General features: G+C 30.6%; 1 protein-coding gene across 1 annotated transcript in view; it reads right to left on the reverse strand.

Moving 5' to 3' along the window:
- Positions 1 to 1,330: 1,330 nt before the first annotated feature.
- LOC134718387 (uncharacterized) overlaps positions 1,331 to 19,312 on the reverse strand; it is a 54,299-nt gene continuing 36,317 nt past the window's right edge. Inside the window, exons 5-6 of the mRNA XM_063580886.1 lie at positions 1,921 to 2,020; positions 1,331 to 1,382 (exon numbers count right to left, since the gene is read on the reverse strand). Coding sequence (XP_063436956.1) covers positions 1,331 to 1,382; positions 1,921 to 2,020 — 152 coding nt within the window. The remainder of the gene's footprint in view (positions 1,383 to 1,920; positions 2,021 to 19,312) is intronic.

The raw sequence follows: 19,312 nt of genomic DNA on the forward strand, positions 1-19,312 counted from the left end.
AGAAGCAGCATACGAGTTGAATTAATATCCCAATAAGGAACATTGTATTTGACACAGATTTGATCGAATTATAAGATAAGATATTTGGTGCAAGAAATTCATATCTCTCACACAGGTTTTAAAGTATGCCTAAGACTTATAATGACTAACAATAGAATTATACAATTCCCCGTTTCAGAATATAATGCATCCTGGGTAATATTTCCAAAAGAGTACAGCAAAACGTCATGATTGGTTAAAAATGTCATAAACAATTGAAATTTAACCAATGACGTGAATTTATTTTCATTTAGGGGTACGAACAATGAAATTACCCATGATGCTTTAGATTCTGAAACGGCCAATTGAAAGGGAAAAAATAGATACAGCATAGTTCGGTTAAGCCTTCTACTGGTTCCTCTTGTAATTTCTAATATCATCTGCGCATTCCCTTATCGTCATATCCTGCTGATATAATGCACACTCAATTTGTGACAGATGGGAATCATACATCTTATTTATGTTCTATGACGTTAAATTAGAAATCTGAATTTTAAAGATTGTCAATTTTAAACTCTTTTAAAATACAACTGATGGAGCTTGATTTTTCGAGATTTTTTTTGGATTGGTTTTGAACCAGTTTTTCAGCTAATTGCAGACACCAGTTTAGTCGACAAGAAACTAAAATTAAAATAATACAAGACTAACAAAGGCCAGAGGCTCCTGAAATGCGGCGGGGTTAAACATGTTTATGAGATCTCAACCCTCCCCCTATACCTCTAGCCAATGCAGAAAAGTAAATGCATAACAATACGCACATTTAAAATACAATTCAAGAGAAGTCCGAGACTGATGTCAGAAGATGTAACCAAAGAAAATAAACAAAATGACAATAATACATAAACAACAACAGACTACTAGCAGTTAACTGACATGCCAGCTCCAGACTTCATACCAGTGGCGGATTCAGAAATGTTCACAAGTTAGTGCCCACTGGCTGCCTAAGATGGGCCCGCTCCAGTCATGCTTCAGTGATTCCCTATATAATCAACCAAATTGTTCCCAGAAAAAGGAGGGGACGGACCCTGAGTACTTTTCGTGTTGAATTTTCCTTCCAGCTCGGTATTTTTGAAACGCGCGTCTGTTGCACGTGTACACAATCTTATTAAGCCTGGTATATTTCATTAGTTTGTACGTCGTTATAGATGACTGCTGATTTTTTTCAGATTAATTAAAAAAAGAAGTCGATAACACATGTATCATATTCAAAAACGTAACGTTTATTCAAGTTTGTAATATTGGTTCAGGCTGACTTGATTTATGTGAGCGTTATGAAAAAGGTTTAATTTAGTCAAAAATTATCTTCATCACTAAACCACTCCATTAACCAATCAACTTTAATTCTGAAATAAAAAAAAAAATGATTACAAAAGTACATAAAAACCAATTTTACAGATGTTGCTAAATTTAGACCTTCTTGTAAATTTAAGTTATTTGTTGCAATGCAATAACATAATACGGAGTCCTTTAATTTGTTTACAAATTTAATGCTGAACACTTTCCCGTAAATAGGTATAAACAAACTTAGAAAAGTAGACCTGAACCCGTTTGTTAAAAAGACATATCAGAGCCCAGACGAACATTTAGTGGATTTGTTTTTCGTTTAAAAATTTGTACACACGCCGTCATTTCGGGGCTTCCTATGTTGTATGCGATATGCGCCTTCATAGCTAAGCGGTTTTAGTTTTATTCATTGTTGATGACCTATAGTGGATATCCTTCTACGGTATTAAGTTCCATGTCACATCTTATTTTTACATGACTTTTCATTTTGCAACAAAGTAAAGATTTATGTTTTAAAAATCTTAAATAAAAATTATTAAGAAAATAATAAGATTTTGATACTCACAACATTTTTTGCACGATTTTTTACAGAAATACTGAGCTTCCTGTCTTCCACAAACAGCCGACAGAAATGATTGGTCATTACAGTCAATCACGTGATCTTGACACACCCTAAACTGTTGAGTGGTAGGAGGAGCTGAAAAAGATGTGTGTCGATAGTTTAGTTAATTAGCATCCCACAGCTAATTTCAAATTAATGAATAAAAGAAGAGTAAATTCTCATGACACAACATTATCAGGACAAAAATTACAACCAGACACATACAGGGCCACATATACATTTCAACAATAGACTGGCCTTTCTATACGATATATAATCAGACTTCAAATCGTCCTACGACTATAAAAGTAAAAAAAAAAAATTGAACATAATATTGTAGATCAATTTTTTTTTCTAGATTTATATTGAAATTATTTCTTTTTTTGCGAATGTCGCGAAATTAAATGACAGGCGAAATGTGTTAGTAATAAGTTGGTTTATATTAATTAAAGATATGCCATGCATGTTACATTATCTAAATAATATGACATGGGACATGTGTATGAAAGTGTTGCTAGGTAAACTGTTTTTAGATCATCCACATTTTGTATATATAACGAAATTGTTATAGAGAATATATCTCTTAAATATCTGCAGTATTGGTAAATCTCTAGCAATAAAGTTTTGTACGAACTCGCTAAAACATACTCATGTAAGATGTGTAATTTATATTTGAAAGACATAGCACATTAGAGTTGTATGTAACAACACTCATGTAAGATGTGTAATTTATATTGGAAAGACATAGCACATTATAGTTGCATGTAACAACAATCATGTAAGATGTGTAATTCATATTGGAAAGACATAACACATTATAGTTGTATGTAACAACACTCATGTAAGATGTGTAATTTATATTTGAAAGACATAGCACACTAGAGTTGTATGTAACAACACTCATGTAAGATGTGTAATTCATATTGGAAAGACATAGCACATTAGAGTTGTATGTAACAACAATCATGTAAGATGTGTAATTTATATTTAAAAGACATTGCACATTAGAGTTGTATGTAACAACACTCATGTATGTAAGATGTGTAGTTCATATTGGAAAGACATAGCACATTAGAGTTGTATGTAACAACACTCATGTAAGATGTGTAATTCATATTTGAAAGACATAGCACATAAGAGTTGTATGTAACAACACTCATGTAAGATGTGTAATTTATATTGGAAAGACATAGCACATTAGAGTTGTATGTAACAACACTCATGTAAGATGTGTAATTCATATTGGAAAGACATAGCACATTAGAGTTGCATGTAACAACACTCATGTAAGATGTGTAATTCATATTGGAAAGACAAAGCACATAAGAGTTGCATGTAACAACACTCATGTAAGATGTGTAATTCATATTGGAAGGACATAGCACATTAGAGTTGTATGTAACAACACTCATGTAAGATGTGTAATTTATATTGGAAAGACATAGCACATTATAGTTACATGTAACAACACTCATTTAAGATGTGTAATTCATATTGGAAAGACATAGCACATTAGAGTTGTATGTAACAACACTCATGTAAGATGTGTAATTCATATTGGAAAGACATAGCACATGAGAGTTGTATGTAACAACACTCATTTAAGATGTGTAATTCATATTGGAAAGACATAGCACATTATAGGTGTATGTAACAACACTCATATAAGATGTGTAATTCATATTGGAAAGACATAGCACATTAGAGTTGTATGTAACAACACTCATGTAAGATGTGTAATTCATATTGGAAAGACATAGCACATTATAGTTGTATGTAACAACACTCATGTAAGATGTGTAATTTATATTGGAAAGACATAGCACATTATAGTTGCATGTAACAACACTCATTTAAGATGTGTAATTCATATTGGAAAGACATAGCACATTAGAGTTGTATGTAACAACACTCATGTAAGATGTGTAATTCATATTGGAAAGACATAGCACATTAGAGTTGTATGTTACAACACTCATGTAAGATGTGTAATTCATATTGGAAAGACATAGCACATTAGAGTTATATGTAACAACACTCATGTAAGATGTGTAATTCATATTGGAAAGACATAGCACATGAGAGTTGTATGTAACAACACTCATTTAAGATGTGTAATTCATATTGGAAAGACATAGCACATTATAGTTGTATGTAACAACACTCATGTAAGATGTGTAATTCATATTGGAAAGACATAGCACATTATAGTTGTATGTAACAACACTCATGTAAGATGTGTAATTCATATTGGAAAGACATAGCACATTATAGTTGTATGTAACAACACTCATGTAAGATGTGTAATTTATATTGGATAGACATAGCACATTATAGTTGCATGTAACAACACTCATGTAAGATGTGTAATTCATATTGGAAAGACATAGCACATTATAGTTGTATGTAACAACACTCATGTAATATGTGTAATTCATATTGGAAAGACATAGCACATTAGAGTTGTATGTAACAACACTCATGTAAGATGTGTAATTCATATTGGTAACAACACTCATGTAAGATTTGTAATTCATATTGGAAAGACATAGCACATTAGAGTTGTATGTAACAACACTCATGTAAGATGTGTAATTCATAATGGAAAATCATAGCACATTATAGTTGTATGTAACAACACTCATGTACTTTGTGTAATTTATATTTGAAAGACATAGCACATTATAGTTGTATGTAACAACACTCATGTAAGATGTGTAATTTATATTTGAAAGACATAGCACATTAGAGTTGTATGTAACAACACTCATGTAAGATGTGTAATTCATATTGGAAAGACATAGCACATTAGAGTTGTATGTAACAACAATCATGTAAGATGTGTAATTTATATTTGAAAGACATAGCACATTAGAGTTGTATGTAACAACACTCATGTAAGATGTGTAGTTCATATTGGAAAGACATAGCACATTAGAGTTGTATGTAACAACACTCATATAAGATGTGTAATTCATATTGGAAAGACATAGCACATTATAGTTGTATGTAACAACACTCATGTAAGATATGTAATTTATATTGGAAAGACATAGCACATTAGAGTTGCATGTAACAACACTCATGTAAGATGTGTAATTCATATTGGAAAGACAAAGCACATTAGAGTTGCATGTAACAACACTCATGTGGATGTGTAATTCATATTGGAAAGACATAGCACATTATAGTTGTATGTAACAACACCCATGTAAGATGTGTAATTTATATTTGAAAGACATAGCACATTAGAGTTGTATGTAACAACACTCATATAAGATGTGTAATTCATATTGGAAAGACATAACACATTATAGTTGTATGTAACAACACTCATGTAAGATGTGTAATTTATATTTGAAAGACATAGCACACTAGAGTTGTATGTAACAACACTCATGTAAGATGTGTAATTCATATTGGAAAGACATAGCACATTAGAGTTGTATGTAACAACAATCATGTAAGATGTGTAATTTATATTTAAAAGACATTGCACATTAGAGTTGTATGTAACAACACTCATGTATGTAAGATGTGTAGTTCATATTGGAAAGACATAGCACATTAGAGTTGTATGTAACAACACTCATGTAAGATGTGTAATTCATATTTGAAAGACATAGCACATAAGAGTTGTATGTAACAACACTCATGTAAGATGTGTAATTTATATTGGAAAGACATAGCACATTAGAGTTGTATGTAACAACACTCATGTAAGATGTGTAATTCATATTGGAAAGACATAGCACATTAGAGTTGCATGTAACAACACTCATGTAAGATGTGTAATTCATATTGGAAAGACAAAGCACATAAGAGTTGCATGTAACAACACTCATGTAAGATGTGTAATTCATATTGGAAGGACATAGCACATTAGAGTTGTATGTAACAACACTCATGTAAGATGTGTAATTTATATTGGAAAGACATAGCACATTATAGTTACATGTAACAACACTCATTTAAGATGTGTAATTCATATTGGAAAGACATAGCACATTAGAGTTGTATGTAACAACACTCATGTAAGATGTGTAATTCATATTGGAAAGACATAGCACATGAGAGTTGTATGTAACAACACTCATTTAAGATGTGTAATTCATATTGGAAAGACATAGCACATTATAGGTGTATGTAACAACACTCTTATAAGATGTGTAATTCATATTGGAAAGACATAGCACATTAGAGTTGTATGTAACAACACTCATGTAAGATGTGTAATTCATATTGGAAAGACATAGCACATTATAGTTGTATGTAACAACACTCATGTAAGATGTGTAATTTATATTGGAAAGACATAGCACATTATAGTTGCATGTAACAACACTCATTTAAGATGTGTAATTCATATTGGAAAGACATAGCACATTAGAGTTGTATGTAACAACACTCATGTAAGATGTGTAATTCATATTGGAAAGACATAGCACATTAGAGTTGTATGTTACAACACTCATGTAAGATGTGTAATTCATATTGGAAAGACATAGCACATTAGAGTTATATGTAACAACACTCATTTAAGATGTGTAATTCATATTGGAAAGACATAGCACATGAGAGTTGTATGTAACAACACTCATTTAAGATGTGTAATTCATATTGGAAAGACATAGCACATTATAGTTGTATGTAACAACACTCATGTAAGATGTGTAATTCATATTGGAAAGACATAGCACATTATAGTTGTATGTAACAACACTCATGTAAGATGTGTAATTCATATTGGAAAGACATAGCACATTATAGTTGTATGTAACAACACTCATGTAAGATGTGTAATTTATATTGGAGAGACATAGCACATTATAGTTGCATGTAACAACACTCATGTAAGATGTGTAATTCATATTGGAAAGACATAGCACATTATAGTTGTATGTAACAACACTCATGTAATATGTGTAATTCATATTGGAAAGACATAGCACATTAGAGTTGTATGTAACAACACTCATGTAAGATGTGTAATTCATATTGGTAACAACACTCATGTAAGATTTGTAATTCATATTGGAAAGACATAGCACATTAGAGTTGTATGTAACAACACTCATGTAAGATGTGTAATTCATAATGGAAAATCATAGCACATTATAGTTGTATGTAACAACACTCATGTACTTTGTGTAATTTATATTTGAAAGACATAGCACATTATAGTTGTATGTAACAACACTCATGTAAGATGTGTAATTTATATTTGAAAGACATAGCACATTAGAGTTGTATGTAACAACACTCATGTAAGATGTGTAATTCATATTGGAAAGACATAGCACATTAGAGTTGTATGTAACAACAATCATGTAAGATGTGTAATTTATATTTGAAAGACATAGCACATTAGAGTTGTATGTAACAACACTCATGTAAGATGTGTAGTTCATATTGGAAAGACATAGCACATTAGAGTTGTATGTAACAACACTCATATAAGATGTGTAATTCATATTGGAAAGACATAGCACATTATAGTTGTATGTAACAACACTCATGTAAGATATGTAATTTATATTGGAAAGACATAGCACATTAGAGTTGCATGTAACAACACTCATGTAAGATGTGTAATTCATATTGGAAAGACAAAGCACATTAGAGTTGCATGTAACAACACTCATGTGGATGTGTAATTCATATTGGAAAGACATAGCACATTATAGTTGTATGTAACAACACCCATGTAAGATGTGTAATTCATATTGGAAAGACATAGCACATTATAGTTGTATGTAACAACACCCATGTAAGATGTGTAATTCATATTGGAAAGACATAGCACATTAGAGTTGTATGTAATAACACTCATGTAAGATGTGTAATTCATATTGGAAAGACATAGCACATTAGAGTTGTATGTAACAACACTCATGTAAGATGTGTAATTCATATTGGAAAGACATAGCACATTAGAGTTGTATGTAACAACACTCATGTAAGATGTGTAATTCATATTGGAAAGACAAAGCACATTAGAGTTGTATGTAACAAATCTCATGTAAGATGTGTAATTCATATTGGAAAGACATAGCACATTAGAGTTGTATGTAACAACAATCATGTAAGATGTGTAATTTATATTTGAAAGACATAGCACATTAGAGTTGTATGTAACAACACTCATGTATGTAAGATGTGTAGTTCATATTGGAAAGACATAGCACATTAGAGTTGTATGTAACAACACTCATATAAGATGTGTAATTCATATTGGAAAGACATAGCACATTATAGTTGTATGTAACAACACTCATGTAAGATATGTAATTTATATTGGAAAGACATAGCACATTAGAGTTGCATGTAACAACACTCATGTGAATGTGTAATTCATATTGGAAAGACATAGCACATTATAGTTGTATGTAACAACACCCATGTAAGATGTGTAATTCATATTGGAAAGACAAAGCACATTAGAGTTGCATGTAACAACACTCATGTGGATGTGTAATTCATATTGGAAAGACATAGCACATTATAGTTGTATGTAACAACACCCATGTAAGATGTGTAATTCATATTGGAAAGACATAGCACATTATAGTTGTATGTAACAACACCCATGTAAGATGTGTAATTCATATTGGAAAGACATAGCACATTAGAGTTGTATGTAATAACACTCATGTAAGATGTGTAATTCATATTGGAAAGACATAGCACATTAGAGTTGTATGTAACAACACTCATGTAAGATGTGTAATTCATATTGGAAAGACATAGCACATTAGAGTTGTATGTAACAACACTCATGTAAGATGTGTAATTCATATTGGAAAGACAAAGCACATTAGAGTTGTATGTAACAACACTCATGTAAGATGTGTAATTCATATTGGAAAGACATAGCACATTAGAGTTGTATGTAACAACACTCATGTAAGATGTGTAATTCATATTGGAAAGACATAGCACATTAGAGTTGTATGTAACAACACTCATGTAAGATGTGTAATTCATATTGGAAAGACATAGCACATTAGAGTTGTATGTAACAACACTCATGTAAGATATGTAATTTATATTGGAAAGACATAGCACATTATAGTTGTATGTAACAACACTCATGTAAGATGTGTAATTCATATTGGAAAGACATAGCACATTAGAGTTGTATGTAACAACACTCATGTAAGATGTGTAATTCATATTGGAAAGACATAGCACATTAGAGTTGTATGTAACAACACTCATGTAAGATGTGTAATTCATATTGGAAAGACATAGCACATTAGAGTTGTATGTAACAACACTCATGTAAGATGTGTAATTCATATTGGAAAGACATAGCACATTAGAGTTGCATGTAACAACACTCATGTAAGATGTGTAATTCATATTGGAAAGACATAGCACATTATAGTTGTATGTAACAACACTCATGTAGAATGTGTAATTCATATTGGAAAGACATATCACATTATAGTTGTATGTAACAACACTCATGTAAGATGTGTAATTTATATTGGAAAGACATAGCACATTCGAGTTGTATGTAACAACACTCATGAAAGATGTGTAATTTATATTGGAAAGACATAGCACATTAGAGTTGTATGTAACAACACTCATGTAAGATGTGTAATTCATATTGGAAAGACATAGCACATTAGAGTTGTATGTAACAACACTCATGTAGAATGTGTATTTCATATTGGAAAGACATAGCACATTAGAGTTGTATGTAACAACACTCATGTAAGATGTGTAATTCATATTGGAAAGACATAGCACATTATAGTTGTATGTAACAACACTCATGTAAGATGTGTAATTTATATTGGAAAGACATAGCACATTATAGTTGCATGTAACAACACTCATGTAAGATGTGTAATTCATATTGGAAAGACATAGCACATTATAGTTGTATGTAACAACACTCATGTAAGATGTGTAATTCATATTGGAAAGACATAGCACATTATAGTTGTATGTAACAACACTCATGTAAGATGTGTAATTTATATTGGAAAAATATAGCACATTAGAGATGTATGTAACAACACTCATGTAAGATGTGTAATTCATATTGGAAAGACATAGCACATTAGAGTTGTATGTAACAACACTCATGTAAGATGTGTAATTCATATTGGAAAGACATAGCACATTAGAGTTGTATGTAACAACACTCATGTAAGATATGTAATTTATATTGGAAAGACATAGCACATTATAGTTGTGTGTAACAACACTCATGTAAGATGTGTAATTCATATTGGAAAGACATAGCACATTAGAGTTGTATGTAACAACACTCATGTAAGATGTGTAATTCATATTGGAAAGACATAGCACATTAGAGTTGTATGTAACAACACTCATGTAAGATGTGTAATTCATATTGGAAAGACATAGCACATTAGAGTTGTATGTAACAACACTCATGTAAGATGTGTAATTCATATTGGAAAGACATAGCACATTAGAGTTGCATGTAACAACAATCATGTAAGATGTGTAATTTATATTGGAAAGACATAGCACATTATAGTTGTATGTAACAACACTCGTGGAAGATGTGTAATTTATATTGGAAAGACATAGCACATTAGAGTTGTATGTAACAACACTCATGTAGAATGTGTAATTCATATTGGAAAGACATAGCACATTAGAGTTGTATGTAACAACACTCATGTAAGATGTGTAATTTATATTGGAAAGACATAGCACATTCCAGTTGTATGTAACAACACTCATGTAAGATGTGTTATTTATATTGGAAAGACATAGCACATTAGAGTTGTATGTAACAACACTCATGTAAGATGTGTAATTCATATTGGAAAGACATAGCACATTAGAGTTGTATGTAACAACACTCATGTAGAATGTGTAATTCATATTGGAAAGACATATCACATTATAGTTGTATGTAACAACACTCATGTAAGATGTGTAATTCATATTGGAAAGACATATCACATTATAGTTGTATGTAACAACACTCATGTAAGATGTGTAATTTATATTGGAAAGACATAGCACATTATAGTTGCATGTAACAACACTCATGTAAGATTTGTAATTCATATTGGAAAGACATAGCACATTATAGTTGTATGTAACAACACTCATGTTAGATGTGTAATTCATATTGGAAAGACATAGCACATTATAGTTGTATGTAACAACACTCATGTAAGATGTGTAATTTATATTGGAAAAATATAGCACATTAGAGATGTATGTAACAACACTCATGTAAGATGTGTAATTCATATTTGAAAGACATAGTACATTATAGTTGTATGTAACAACACTCATGTAAGATGTGTAATTCATATTGGAAAGACATAGCACATTATAGTTGTATGTAACAACAATCATGTAAGATGTGTAATTTATATTGGAAAGACATAGCACATTATAGTTGTATGTAACAACAATCATGTAAGATGTGTAATTTATATTGGAAAGACATAGCAAATTATAGTTGTATGTAACAACACTCATGTAAGATGTGTAATTCATATTGGAAAGACATAGCACATTATAGTTGTATGTAACAACACTCATGTAAGATGTGTAATTCATATTGGAAAGACATAGCACATTATAGTTGTATGTAACAACACTCATGTAAGATGTGTAATTTATATTGGAAAGACATAGCACATTAGAGTTGTATGTAACAACACTCATGTAAGATGTGTAATTCATATTGGAAAGACATAGCACATTATAATTGTATGTAACAACACTCATGTGGATGTGTAAATTTTGGAAAGACATAGCACATTATAGTTGTATGTAACAACACTCATGTAAGATGTGTAATTTATATTGGAAAGACATAGCACATTATAGTTGCATGTAACAACAATCATGTAAGATGTGTAATTCATATTGGAAAGACATAGCACATTATAGTTGTATGTAACAACACTCATGTAAGATGTGTAATTCATATTGAAAAGACATAGCACATTATAGTTGTATGTAACAACACTCATGTAAGATGTGTAATTTATATTGGAAAGATATAGCACATTATAGTTGCATGTAACAACAATCATGTAAGATGTGTTATTCATATTGGAAAGACATAGCACATTATAGTTGTATGAAACAACACTCATGTAAGATGTGTAATTCATATTGGAAAGACATAGCACATTATAGTTGTATGTAACAACACTCATGTAAGATGTGTAATTCATATTGGAAAGATATAGCACATTAGAGTTGTATGTAACAACACTCATGTAAGATGTGTAATTCATATTGGAAAATCATAGCACATTAGAGTTGTATGTAACAACACTCATGTAAGATGTGTAATTCATATTTGAAAGACATAGCACATTATAGTTGTTTGTAACAACATTCATGTAAGATGTGTAATTTATATTGGAAAGACATAGCACATTATAGTTGTATGTAACAACACTCATGTAAGATGTGTAATTCATATTGGAAAGACATAGCACATTATAGTTGTATGTAACAACAATCACGTAAGATGTGTAATTTATATTGGAAAGACATAGCACATTATAGTTGTATGTAACAACACTCATGTAAGATGTGTAATTCATATTGGAAAGACATAGCACATTATAGTTGTATGTAACAACAATCATGTAAGATGTGTAATTCATATTGGAAAGACATAGCACATTATAGTTGTATGTAACAACACTCATGTAAGATGTGTAATTCATATTGGAAAGACATAGCACATTAGAGTTGTATGTAGCAACACTCATGTAAGATGTGTAATTTATATTGGAAAGACATAGCACATTATAGTTGTATGTAACAACACTCATGTAAGATGTGTAATTTATATTGGAAAGACATAGCACATTAGAGTTGTATGTAACAACACTCATGTAAGATGTGTAATTCATATTGGAAAGACATAGCACATTATAATTGTATGTAACAACACTCATGTGGATGTGTAATTCATATTGGAAAGACATAGCACATTATAGTTGTATGTAACAACACTCATGTAAGATGTGTAATTTATATTGGAAAGACATAGCACATTATAGTTGCATGTAACAACAATCATGTAAGATGTGTAATTCATATTGGAAAGACATAGCACATTATAGTTGTATGTAACAACACTCATGTAAGATGTGTAATTCATATTGGAAAGACATAGCATATTATAGTTGTATGTAACAACACTCATGTAAGATGTGTAATTTATATTGGAAAGATATAGCACATTATAGTTGCATGTAACAACAATCATGTAAGATGTGTTATTCATATTGGAAAGACATAGCACATTATAGTTGTATGAAACAACACTCATGTAAGATGTGTAATTCATATTGGAAAGACATAGCACATTATAGTTGTATGTAACAACACTCATGTAAGATGTGTAATTCATATTGGAAAGATATAGCACATTAGAGTTGTATGTAACAACACTCATGTAAGATGTGTAATTCATATTGAAAATCATACCACATTAGAGTTGTATGTAACAACACTCATGTAAGATGTGTAATTCATATTTGAAAGACATAGCACATTATAGTTGTTTGTAACAACATTCATGTAAGATGTGTAATTTATATTGGAAAGACATAGCACATTATAGTTGTATGTAAAAACACTCATGTAAGATGTGTAATTCATATTGGAAAGACATAGCACATTAGAGTTGTATGTAACAACACTCATGTAAATTGTGTAATTCATATTGGAAAATCATAGCACATTAGAGTTGTATGTAACAACACTCATGTAAGATGTGTAATTCATATTTGAAAGACATAGCACATTATAGTTGTATGTAACAACACTCATGTAAGATGTGTAATTTATATTGGAAAGACATAGCACATTATAGTTGTATGTAACAACACTCATGTAAGATGTGTAATTTATATTGGAAAGACATAGCACATTATAGTTGTATGTAACAACACTCGTGTAAGATGTGTAATTCATATTTGAAAGACATAGCACATTATAGTTGTATGTAACAACAATCATGTAAGATGTGTAATTTATATTGGAAAGACATAGCACATTATAGTTGTATGTAACAACACTCATGTAAGATGTGTAATTCATATTGGAAAGACATAGCACATTATAGTTGTATGTAACAACACTCATGTAAGATGTGTAATTTATATTGGAAAGACATAGCACATTAGAGTTGTATGTAATAACACTCATGTAAGATGTGTAATTCATATTTGAAAGACATAGCACATTATAGTTGTATGTAACAACAATCATGTAAGATGTGTAATTTATATTGGAAAGACATAGCACATTATAGTTGTAGTAACAACACTCATGTAAGATGTGTTATTTATATTGGAAAAACATAGCACATTATAGTTGTATGTAACAACACTCATGTAAGATGTGTAATTCATATTGGAAAGACATAGCACATTATAGTTGTTTGTAACAACACTCATGTAAGATGTGTAATTCATATTTGAAAGACATAGCACATTATAGTTGTATGTAACAACACTCATGTAAGATGTGTAATTCATATTGGAAAGACATAGCACATTAGAGTTGTATGTAACAACACTCATGTAAGATGTGTAATTCATATTGGAAAGACATAGCACATTAGAGTTGTATGTAACAACACTCATGTAAGATGTGTAATTTATATTTGAAAGACATAGCACATTATAGTTGTATGTAACAACAATCATGTAAGATGTGTAATTTATATTGGAAAGACATAGCACATTAGAGTTGCATGTAACAACACTCATGTAAGATGTGTTATTCATATTGGAAAGACATAGCACATTATAGTTGTATGAAACAACACTCATGTAAGATGTGTAATTCATATTGGAAAGACATAGCACATTATAGTTGTATGTAACAACACTCATGTAAGATGTGTAATTCATATTGGAAAGACATAGCACATTATAGTTGTATGTAACAACACTCATGTAAGATGTGTAATTTATATTGGAAAGATATAGCACATTATAGTTGTATGTAACAACACTCATGTAAGATGTGTAATTCATATTGGAAAGACATAGCACATTAGAGTTGTATGTAACAACACTCATGTAAGATGTGTAATTCATATTGGAAAGACATAGAACAATATAGTTGTCTGTAACAACACTCATGTAAGATGTGTAATTCATATTGGAAAGACATAGCACATAAGAGTTGTATGTAACAACAATCATGTAAGATGTGTAATTCATATTTGAAAGACATAGCACAATAGAGTTGTATGTAACAACACTCATGTTAGACATAGCACATTAGAGTTGTATGTAACAACACTCATGTAAGCTGTGTAATTTATATTGGAAAGACATAGCACATTATAGTTGTATGTAACAACACTCATGTAAGATGTGTAATTCATATTTGAAAGACATAGCACATTAGAGTTGTATGTAACAACACTGATGTAAGATGTGTAATTCATATTGGAAAGACATAGCACATTATAGTTGTATGTAACAACACTCATGTAAGATGTGTAATTCATATTGGAAAGACATAGCACATTAGAGTTGTATGTAACAACACTCATGTAAGATGTGTAATTCATATTGGAAAGACAAAGCACATTAGAGTTGTATGTAACAACACTCATATAAGATGTGTAATTCATATTGGAAAGACATAGCACATTAGAGTTGTATGTAACAACACTCATGTAAGATGTGTAATTCATATTGGAAAATCATAGCACATTAGAGCTGTATGTAACAACACTCATGTAAGATGTGTAATTCATATTTGAAAGACATAGCACATTATAGTTGTGTGTAACAACAATCATGTAAGCTGTGTAATTTATATTGGAAAGACATAGCACATTATAGTTGTATGTAACAACACTCATGTAAGATGTGTAATTTATATTTGAAAGACATAGCACATTATAGTTGTATGTAACAACAATCATGTAAGCTGTGTAATTTATATTGGAAAGACATAGCACATTAGAGTTGTATGTAACAACAATTATGTAAGATGTGTAATTCATATTTGAAAGACATAGCACATTATAGTTGTATGTAACAACAATCATGTAAGCTGTGTAATTTATATTGGAAAGACATAGCACATTAGAGTTGTATGTAACAACAATCATGTAAGATGTGTAATTTATATTGGAAAGACATAGCACATTAGAGTTGTATGTAACAACAATCATGTAAGATGTGTAATTCATATTGGAAAGACATAGCACATTAGAGTTGTATGTAACGACACTCATGTAAGATGTGTAATTCATATTTGAAAGACATAGCACATTATAGTTGTATGTAACAACACTCATGTAAGATGTGTAATTCATATTGGAAAGACATAGCACATTAGAGTTGTATGTAACAACACTCATGTACTTTGTGTAATTTATATTGGAAAGACATAGCACATTATAGTTGTATGTAACAACACTCATGTACTTTGTGTAATTTATATTGGAAAGACATAGCACATTATAGTTGTATGTAACAACAATCATGTAAGATGTGTAATTCATATTGGAAAGACATAGCACATTAGAGTTGCATGTAACAACACTCATGTAAGATGTGTAATTTATATTGGAAGACATAGCACATTATAGTTGTATGTAACAACAATCATGTAAGATGTGTAATTCATATTGGAAAGACATAGCACATGAGAGTTGTATGTAACAACACTCATGCAAGATGTGTAATTCATATTGGAAAGACAAAGCACATAAGAGTTGTATGTAACAACACTTATGTAAGATGTGTAATTCATATTGGAAAGACATAGCACATTTGAGTTGCATGTAACAACACTCATGTAAGATGTGTAATTCATATTGGAAAGACATAGCACATTAGAGTTGTATGTAACAACACTCATGTACTTTGTGTAATTTATATTGGAAAGACATAGCACATTATAGTTGTATGTAACAACACTCATGTAAGATGTGTAATTTATATTGGAAAGACATAGCACATTAAAGTTGTATGTAACAACACTCATGTAAGATGTGTAATTGATATTGGAAAGACATAGCACATTATAGTTGTATGTAACAACAATCATGTAAGATGTGTAATTCATATTGGAAAGACATAGCACATGAGAGTTGTATGTAACAACACTCATGTAAGATGTGTAATTCATATTTGAAAGACATAGCACATTATAGTTGTATGTAACAACACTCATGTAAGATGTGTAATTCATATTGGAAAGACATGGCACATTATAGTTGTATGTAACAACACTCATATAAGATGTGTAATTCATATTGGAAAGACATAGCACATTATAGTTGTATGTAACAACACTCATGTAAGATGTGTAATTCATATTGGAAGGACATAGCACATTAGAGTTGTATGTTAAAACACTCATGTAAGATGTGTAATTCATATTGGAAAGACATAGCACATTAGAGTTGTATGTAACAACACTCATGTAAGATGTGTAATTCATATTGGAAAGACATAGCACATTAGAGTTGCATGTAACAACACTCATGTAAGATGTGTAATTTATATTGGACAGACATAGCACATTAGAGTTGTATGTAACAACACTCATGTAAGATGTGTAATTCATATTGGAAAGACATAGCACATTATAGTTTTATGTAACAACACTCATGTAAGATGTGTAATTTATATTGGAAAGACATAGCACATTAGATTTGTATGAAACAACACTCATGTAAGATGTGTAATTTATATTGGAAAGACATAGCACATTATAGTTGTATGTAACAACAATCATGTAAGATGTGTAATTCATATTGGAAAGACATAGCACATGAGAGTTGTATGTAACAACACTCATGTAAGATGTGTAATTCATATTGGAAAGACAAAGCACATTAGAGTTGTATGTAACAACACTCATGTAAGATGTGTAATTTATATTGGAAAGATATAGCACATTATAGTTGCATGTAACAACAATCATGTAAGATGTGTCATTCATATTGGAAAGACATAGCACATTTGAGTTGCATGTAACAACACTCTATAAGATGTGTAATTCATATTGGAAAGACATAGCACATTATAGTTGTATGTAACAACACTCATGTAAGATGTGTAATTTATATTGGAAAGACATAGCACATTACAGTTGTATGTAACAACAATCATGTAAGATGTGTAATTCATATTGGAAAGACATAGCACATTAGAGTTGTATGTAACAACACTCATGTAAGATGTGTAATTTATATTGGAAAGACATAGCACATTATAGTTGTATGTAACAACAATCATGTAAGATGTGTAATTCATATTGGAAAGACATAGAACATTATAGTTGTATGTAACAACACTCATGTAAGATATGTAATTCATATTGGAAAGACATAGCACATTAGAGTTGTATGTAACAACACTCATGTAAGATGTGTAATTCATATTGGAAAGACATAGCACATTAGAGTTGCATGTAACAACACTCATGTAAGATGTGTAATTCATATTTAAAAGACATAGCACAATAGAGTTGTATGTTACAACAATCATGTAAGATGTGTAATTCATATTGGAAAGACATAGCAAATTAGAGTTGTATGTAACAACACTCATGTAAGATGTGTAATTCATATTGGAAAGACATAGCACATTAGAGTTGTATGTAACAACACTCATGTAAGATGTGTAATTCATATTGGAAAGACATAGCACATTATGGTTGCATGTAACAACACTCATGTAAGATGTGTAATTTATATTGGAAAGACATAGCACATTAGAGTTGCATGTAACAACACTCATGTAAGATATGTAATTCATATTGGAAAGACATAGCACATTATAGTTGTATGTAACAACACTCATGTAAGATGTGTAATTCATATTGGAAAGACATAGCACATTAGAGTTGCATGTAACAACACTCATGTAAGATGTGTAATTTATATTGGAAAGACATAGCACATTAGAGTTGCATGTAACAACACTCATGTAAGATGTGTAATTTATATTTGAAAGACATAGCACATTACAGTTGTATGTAACAACACTCATGTAAGATGTGTAATTCATATTGGAAAGACATAGCACATTAGAGTTGCATGTAACAACACTCATGTAAGATGTGTAATTTATATTGGAAAGACATAGCACATTAGAGTTGCATGTAACAACACTCATGTAAGATGTGTAATTTATATTGGAAAGACATAGCACATTAGAGTTGCATGTAACAACACTCATGTAAGATGTGTAATTTATATTGGAAAGACATAGCACATTAGAGTTGCATGTAACAACACTCATGTAAGATGTGTAATTTATATTGGAAAGACATAGCACATTAGAGTTGCATGTAACAACACTCATGTAAGATGTGTAATTTATATTTGAAAGACATAGCACATTAGAGTTGTATGTAACA

Source organism: Mytilus trossulus, chromosome 5 (genome assembly GCF_036588685.1).
Source record: "Mytilus trossulus isolate FHL-02 chromosome 5, PNRI_Mtr1.1.1.hap1, whole genome shotgun sequence".
Classification (NCBI taxonomy): Eukaryota; Metazoa; Mollusca; class Bivalvia; order Mytilida; family Mytilidae; genus Mytilus; species Mytilus trossulus.